This window comes from Hypanus sabinus, chromosome 10 (assembly GCF_030144855.1).
Source record: "Hypanus sabinus isolate sHypSab1 chromosome 10, sHypSab1.hap1, whole genome shotgun sequence".
Lineage (NCBI taxonomy): Eukaryota > Metazoa > Chordata > Chondrichthyes > Myliobatiformes > Dasyatidae > Hypanus > Hypanus sabinus.
Window position 1 is genome coordinate 35,039,675 of NC_082715.1, and position 8,407 is coordinate 35,048,081.

Consider the following 8,407-nt stretch of genomic DNA (forward strand, 5'->3'; position numbering starts at 1 on the left):
CATAATTCATTACATGGGTTATATGTAAAGGATGGGTATGGTACACATCATTATGCCGCCACGTCATATGTGCACGCCTGACTAAGGTAAATTAAAGTAAAGAATGAAGTAGACATGTTATCCCCAGCTCCACGTTTTTCTTTTGATTAGTTTTATGTTTTGAAGTTACAAAGCATAACAGACTCAACTTTCAAAAGATGGCCTCCGTTCTCTAATTATTCAAACCTCCAAAATGATCAGTTATGCTTCCAATCCTCATTCACAGAGTTTCCTGCTTCAAAGTCCCATAATTAGCCTTCCGATTAATCCAGGTTTACACAAGTAGCACAGACATTACCCTCCTTTTCCCTCTAAACATCTCACTTTCTTTCCTCATTTGTCCTATCTTACACCCGTTTCTGCCATAATAAAACTTGCAGTGTTCGGCAGATGCATCTCTTATAGCTATTTTTTTTAGTCCTGGCAAGTTCTAAATGTACTACATGATTCTGTCTCTGGGAATGTTTTGCAGTTGTAGATTGTTTGCTGAGCATATACTGTGAGCTGTGTGGTATGCGCCGCAGCATGAACATTGACTTGAGATACTGACCTCAGAGGAAGCCGTCCTCAAACCTCGAACAATTACACTGACATGGATTTCCCTTTGCATAACTCTGGTTACGGAGAATTATACGTTGGATCCGAAGGCTGGTGGGGTGATAGGTGAGGACAAGTGGAACCCTACCCCAAGTGGGGTGGTGGGCGGATGGGGTGAGGGCAGATGTGTGGGAAATGGGAGAGATGCATTTGAGAGCAGAGTTGATGGTAGACGAAAGGAAGCCCCTTTGTTTAAAAAAGGAAGACATCTCCTTCATCCTGGAATAAAAAGCCTCAATGAAAAGAGCAGATGAGGTAAATTTGAGGGCTGGGTGAAAGTAGGAGTCAAAGTTAATGAAGTCAGTTAGCTCAGCATACGTGCAGGAGGCAGCGCCAATGCAGTCGTTGATGTAGTGAAGGAAAAGAGGGGGACGGATACCCATATAGGCTTGGAACATGGACTGTTCCACAAAGCCAATAAAAAGGCAGGCATAACTGGACCCATGCAGGTGCCCATGGCTACACCTTTGGTTTGGAGGAAGAGGGAGAAGCCAAAGGAGAAATTATTGAGAGTAAGAACCAATTTGGCTAGACAGAGGAGAGTTGTGGTAGAGGGGAATTGGTTAGGTCTGGAATCCAAAAAGAAGCTGAGAGCTTTGAGACCTTCCAGGTGGGGGATGGAGGTATATACGGACTGGACATTCATGGTGAAAATAAAGCAGTGGGGGCCAGGGAACTTAAAATCATTGAAAAAATTCAAAGTGTGAGAAGTGTCATGAACATAGGTGGGAAGGGATTCAACAAAGGGAAATAAAACAGAGTCGAGATAGGCAGAAATGAGTTCGGTGGGGCAGGAGCAAGCTGAGACAATGGGTCTACCTGGACAGGCAGGTTTGTGGATCTTGGGTAGGAGGTAGAAACGGGAAGTGCGGGGTGTGGGATCTTGAGTAGGATCTTGGGTAGGAGGACAAGACGTCGCTACCAGACGAGGAGAGGCACAGGACTGGACGTGAGACTCCTGGACCGGACAAGGGAACCCCAGCACCAGGCTGGGTAAGGTACTCCTGGGCTAGGCGAAGCACATCAACAAGACGAGAACACAGAGCCTTGGTCAAGGGAGAACAGGAACTTGGAACACCGAGCCGGGACCCCTCCTTGGATACAGGACGTAGGGTCAGGACTCATGACACAGAACACTGAACACGACAAGAAGTTCCCAACACTAGGTAGCGGCAAAACGGCTGGACCCACCTAGCAACGGCAAGGCCAGGCCCTGGGCCAAGGCAGAGTGAGGTGAGGCTCCAAGCAAGGCTCCAGTCACAGATTGCAGGGCAGTGCTTCAGGGTAGGTTGCAGGCAGGGCTTTGGAGGGAAGGAAGGGAACAGTCCTGCCTCAGAGTAATGGCAATGATAGCCTGACTTACCCCACAGAGGTAAGGACAGGACAAACCCACACAGAGGCAAGGACATGATACTGACAAGACCCAGGGCCACTTATATTCCTGCCCCAAGATGAGAATCAGGTGCCTACGATTAAGCCCAAATTGAGACAAGAGAACACCGGAAGACCCAGAGCCTGGAGTCCATAGACCGGACCGTGAGCTGGAACGCGGACTTCACAGACCGGACCATGACAAGGTTAGATTCTCAGAGATCTTGACACCCAGGAACTTGAAGCTGCTCACTCTCTCTACTTCTGATCCCTCTATGAAAATTGGTATGTGTTCCTTCGTCTTACGCTTCCTGAATCAGCTCTTTCGTCTTACTGATGTTGAGTGCCAGGTTGTTGCTGCGGCACCATTCCACTAGTTGGCATATCTCACTCCTGTACACCCTCTCATCTCCATCTGAGATTCTACCAACAATGGTTGTATCATCAGCAAATTTGTAGATGGTATTTGAGCTATGCCTAGCCTCACTCATGTGTTTAGAGAATAGAGCAGTGGGCTAAGCACACACCCCTGAGGTGCACCAGTGTTGATCGTTAGCAATCAGGATATGTTATCACCAATCCACACAGATTGTGGTCTTCCAGTTAGGAAGTCAAGGATCCAATTGCAAAAGGAGGTACAGAGGCCCAGGTTCTGCAACTTCTCAGTCAGGATTGTGGGAATGATGGTATTAAGTGCTGAGCTGTAGTCGATGAACTGCGTCCTGACGTGGGTGTTTGTGTTGTCCAGGTGGTCTAGACGTGTGGAGCCATTAAGACTGTGTCTGCCATTGACCTGTTGTAATGATAGGCAACTTAAAATAGGTCCAGGTCCTTGCTGAGACAGGAGTTCAGTCTGGTCATGATCAACCTCTCAAAGCGTTTCATCACTGCTGGTGTGAGTGCTACCGGGCGGCAGTCATTAAGGCAGCTCACGTTATTCTTCTTAGGCACTGGTGTAATTGTTGCCTTTTTGAGGCAAGTGGGAACTTCTGCCCGTAGCAGTGAGAGGTTGAAAATGTCCTTGAATACTCCCACCAGTTGGTTGGCACAGGTTTTCAGAGCCTTACCAGGTACTCCATCAGGACCTTCCGGGTTGCGAGTGTTCACTCTCGTTAAAGACAGCCTAACATCAGCCTCTGAGTCAGAGATCACAGGGTCATCAGGTGCAGCAGGGATCTTCACAGCTGTAGTTGTGTTCTCCCTTTCAAAGTGGGCATAAACAATCTACAGAAACCAAAATAAACATTAGTATAATCATATTAAACTTACATAAAAATAAATCTTACAAGGCCAAAGAGATTGTTCTTTACTCTCCTTACATATCTCAGTATGTCAGCACTGCTTGCAAGACCAGCATTTAATGGCCTCCTTATTTGTCCTTGGACAGGTGGTGATGAGGCATCTTCTTTTACTGTTGGGATCCATTTGATGAACATGCTCTCACAATGCTGTTTGTCAAGGCTGAGAAAGGAAGTGGTTTCCAGCATTTCGATCTTGGAATAATGAAGGAATGCTGATATACAATATTTCCAGATCAGGATTGTGTGTGACTTGGAGGGGATTTGGAGCATGTTAATGTTAACAAGCTCCTACTGTGCTCATTCTTCTTGGTGAAGTTGCAGGTTTGTGAATTCTGGGTGAATAACCACAGTGCTCAGTAAACACAGCAGAGTAACTGCGATTTAATAATTAGTAAGCCATTAAATATTCACTCCACCTCCCATGCAATATGAGGTAAACATTCAGAATACTTTGTAACAAGAAATATTGGTCCATTCCAATTCCAATTCAAATTAATTTTCTGAATTCTACTGAAGAAAGCTGTAAACACCCACAATCACAAAAATCAGTTTGGGATTCATGAGTTAAACTATAAATGCATTAAACATTTTCAAGTCAGTATCATGTGATGCCAGATATTCTATCTTTACAACCATTCTGGACCTTTTTTTTGTGAAAGTGCCACTATATTTTAAGAAGTACTTTATTAATTGTGAATTATTTTGGAACACATGAAAGTGGTATGCAAATCACCATTATTCCCGTTAAATTAAGTTAAGAATTTATTTTAGAAAGAGATCAGGAAAGCACCTTTTTATAACCTGTAAGATGATGGATACATTGCTACCTCTGCTGGCTGTGTAAGACATTTGGTTTCTGAATACTGTCATGTTCTGTGTTTTTCAGCATCTTGTTTTCACCTCTTACTGCAGCCTGCACAGATTTGTGCAGATTTCTTTTGCTGCTGCTCTTCCTTCTCGAATGGCAGGTCCAAACAAAGCCCCAGTAGCAAACCCACCTTGCGCAGTTTGGCCAAACCCAGTGTCAGCAGAGATTGAAGTGTTTCCTGAAGTGGGGGAATGACTGCCCCCACTATCCCCTTAAAACCCATAAGTACACTTTGTGACCTTGCTATGAATAACAGGGACGATTGCCAAGTTTTGTAATTGAAAGGGGAAAAGGTCTGGATAAGCGTGTTTAACTGTTTCCTGTGTTTAACAAAATCATCATAAACCAGCAAGCTTTATTTTCAATAACCTGAAATCAATGGCTAGGTTTTAGGTAAAGATAAAGTGGACATTAATAGTCTCAAAGTGGGGTCGGTTGACTTCTGCTGATTCTAGTTTTTACAGCATTTATTGTTTATCCCAACTTCAAGGTCATTTAAGGGGTAGTTAAGAATCAACCACATTCATGTGTCACGGGCCAGAGCAACTATAAATGATAAGATTACTTCCTTGACGTTTAGCAAACCAGTTAATTTTTTTTTAGAAAAACTGAGTCATTTCATGGTTACTATTTTTGATATAAGTTTTCTAATATCAGATTTATAGTTAGTTGACTAGGTTTATATGTTTAACTATTATACGTAGGATATTAATTGGCATTTTTATACAGAACTAGCAACACTGTGCACACTGCTTCTAATATAGAGTACTGATAGCATATAAAACAACTCCCGTTAAGGTCAATTTTAACTTCCATTGGAGTGTTCAAAATGTAGTCATTTCCTTTATGATTGTAAACAGCTTTCCCAAGGTCTACTCTGCTTCTGTTGATACAACCATGGGTCGTTTCATCTGCATGGAGTTGACAATGTGCAATTGGTTTTACAACGTTTGCCATTTCTGTTTAGATCCAGATCTTGCAAGGAACCTGGGCACCTCACTGTTAGAACAAATGTCAGCAAAAAAAATATTGACACCCAGGATCCGTAGCTTCCATTCATTCTTTATGTCATAGTTAACAAGATTATTGACACTATTGTAAATGCTCAATTATAAAGAATTGGTACATTAGTAATCATACAATATTTGTACGCTATCTTAGAATGGAAGGCAGACTACTGAAATAAAGTGACTTATTGTTATGAGTAATGTGCAATCTAACTTTGCAAGAGAATATGCGGGTGAGACTGCTAAACAAAAAAATTCAGATAGATTTTTGAAACTCTGGATACAATGGGATTATAAGAGGCATAGGTAGTGTAGGTCATCTGTATCATTCTCCATTGCGTTTTTACACAGAGGGTGGTTGATATCTGGAATATGATGCCAGAGGAGGAGGTGGAATCAATCCCCTTTTAAGTGGTATTTGGAGAGGCACCTGAATAGGCAAGGCATAAAGGGATAGAGTTAATGCAGATTGGTGAAGGTGTGCAAAAGGCTTGGCATGGACATGGTGATGTGCTGCATGACTTTGTAAATCTATGGCTTTCGTGGGAGGCTGCCTTTCATTGCCAGGAAAGTCATCCCTAAACCGCTCAACACTTCCCTTTGCAACCAGATCTTTGACACCCTGACCAACAGATTGCAATCAATAAGGGTAAGCAGCAAGACTCTGCCACGATTATCCTCAACACTGGTGCTCCACAAGTAGAGCTCCCTTCTCCACTACCATACTCATAACTGTATGGTCATATCCTGCTCTATCTCCAACAACAGGTCTGCAGTCGCTGCCAGTATAGTGGGCCATATCTCAAATAATGATGAGTTGGAGTACAGGAAGGAGATACAGAGCTTACAGACATGGTGTTACAACATTTCCCACTATTTCAGTCACACTTCAGCATGGGAGATGGTGCACATGTCCCTGTTTACATCAGTGGTGCTGAGGTTGAGTGGTTTGAGAGTTTCAAGTTCCTAGGAGAGAAGAATACCAATAGGTTGTCCTAGTCCAGCCATGCTGACACCACAGCCACGATAGATCAACAGTGCCTCTACTTCCTCAGGAAGCTAAAGGAATTTGGCATGTCCCCTTTGACCCTCACTAATTTTTATCAATGCATCATATCCGTGATCCATATCTGAATGCATCACAGCTTGGTATAACAATTGCATTGCTGATGTCTGCAAGAAACTGCGGAGAGTTGCAGACAAATCTCAATACATCATAGCCTGCACTCCAGAGGCTCACTGGGGACTGTGGGAGTTCATGAAGGTGCCACCATGTTTTGTCAATCAAGGCGAGCATAAAAGGCATTGAGTTCACTTGGGAGTGAAGCCTTGTTGCCACCTATGTCGCTTGGTTTTACTTTATAGGAGGTGATAGCATTGAAACCCTGTCACAGCGGTCAAGCATCCTCTGTGATTCACGTTTGTTCTGGAATTGCCATTTCACATGTGTGATATCTTTCTGGAGATCGTATCTGGTACTCTGGTATTTCACTTGATCGCCAGACTTGAACACCACTGATGTAGTCCTTGGCAGATTGCAGATCTCTTTGTTTATCCAGGATTTCCTGCTGGAGAAGACTCTGAATGATTTTGTGACGACACACTCGTTCACGACTGACTTTATAAAGCCTGTGACGTCATGGCGTATTCATTCAGGTATACTGATGAGTCCTAGTAATGGGCAGCCCTGATGGTAGTGTAGCAGTGGTCAAGTATATTGGGATCCCTGGTGCTGCAGGTCATATTTTGATGATAATTGGACAACGATTTCTTCAAGCTAGCTTGATTGAAGTTTTTGGCAGACTTGAAAGACATTGGGTTCAGTTGTTTTTTACTTTGCTAATGGTGGCAAACAGTACATCGAGTACTTGCTTGCCATCTGCCTTTGGCATTATGTAAACTTCAGTCAGGATCATGGCAGAAAACTCCCTTAGTAAGCAGAACGAATGGTACTTAATCATTAGATGGTCCAATTCGGGAGAATAAGAGTGTGATAAGACCATGACATCCAAGCATCTCTTGCCTTGCCCAAATATTCTGTGGATTGATCCATCTGGAAGATAGTGAACCCCTTGGACATAATCACTATATCCAGCATGTCTTGAGTGAACCAAGTCCCAGTGAAGCAGAAACTGCAGCAATTCCTCATTTCTCTTTGATCCAGTAATCTTGCCCTTGGATCCTCTATCTTGTTCTCCGGTGCCTGTAAACTTGTAATCAAGATACTGTACTGGGTATAAGAAGTTTTACACCCCACCATTTTAGTCTGGATTGGAGTTCTCCCGCCAAACTCTCTTCTGGCCATGTTGATGTACCTTCATACACTTAAAGCTGCTGTACCTACCTAATTCCTAAGAGTTGAGTCCACTGAATCCATCAGAAGATTGTAAAGTCACCACTTCATTTAGCCGGTTTAAAATTATGTTACTTAAAAAGAAATTACATGCTTCAGACTGCAATGGTCGTCATTCAAAAGAATCATATCTAGAAGTTTTGTTAGGTGTCCACAAAATATCGCCATGTTTCTCCTGCACCATCTTGGAGAACAGCAAGTCATTTGGAGGTAGCAAAATAAAGTGACAAAGTACATTCTGGCTTTCTGCTGTTCATCCATATGCAGATAAATAGTAAAAAAAAACAGGCTTCTAATAAAATTTGCTGTAAATATGAGATAAGGGATATAAGCAGGTATAAGCGAAAAGCATCCAACCTAATTCACCAGAATGCTACGGGAATGACAAATGTATTTCAATACAGTGTAAGTATTTTATTAAATTTGAATATGTGTGGGGTCAGAAAGCAACATTATGCACAAGATGATTTGACGAACAGTAAAGCTGGACATGGAAAATAATTTAAGAGTGATGAATGTGCAATCACTTACATTTTCAATCCATGTAAAGCAGTTGTGAACAGAGCCAAGTAAATCATGCAATGCACATCACGTATCTTTACGATAAGATGAAGAATGGTATCGTGGATGTCTATAGATCATCAAGCAATACCAATGTATCACCTGGTTTAATATTGGATTGCTCAGAGGAGACACATACCATACACGTACACACTTCCTTGAGGATTCTGGGAGAGGTGGGTAGCGTGGATTGATGGTTAGAGTTTGAATGCAAAAAAGGTTTGTTAGTTTTGTTAGCCTTTTTTCTGTTTCTCTCCAAAACACATCTCCTTAAATCTTGAGACTTTGGAATTGTTATGTATTTGGTTGT

General features: G+C 42.6%; 1 protein-coding gene across 1 annotated transcript; it reads right to left on the reverse strand.

Moving 5' to 3' along the window:
- On the reverse strand, positions 1 to 3,630 carry LOC132400275 (uncharacterized). Its single transcript, XM_059981244.1, has 2 exons — positions 3,327 to 3,630; positions 1 to 3,231 (listed from the first exon to the last, which is right to left on the reverse strand). Exons 1-2 carry the CDS (start codon positions 3,576 to 3,578, stop codon positions 2,821 to 2,823), a joined length of 663 nt encoding a protein of 220 aa, XP_059837227.1. The 5' UTR covers positions 3,579 to 3,630; the 3' UTR covers positions 1 to 2,820.
- Positions 3,631 to 8,407: the final 4,777 nt, after the last annotated feature.

What these genes read in the sequence shown, in the direction of transcription:
- LOC132400275 (XM_059981244.1), bottom strand. Translation starts at nt 3,578, where the DNA reads ATGCTCCAAATCCCCTCCAAGTCACACACAATCCTGATCTGGAAATAT. An exon ending in GTGCTGACATACTGAGATAT is followed by an intron (nt 3,232 to 3,326) that starts GTAAGGAGAGTA and finishes TGGTTTCTGTAG; the next exon opens with ATTGTTTATGCCCACTTTGA.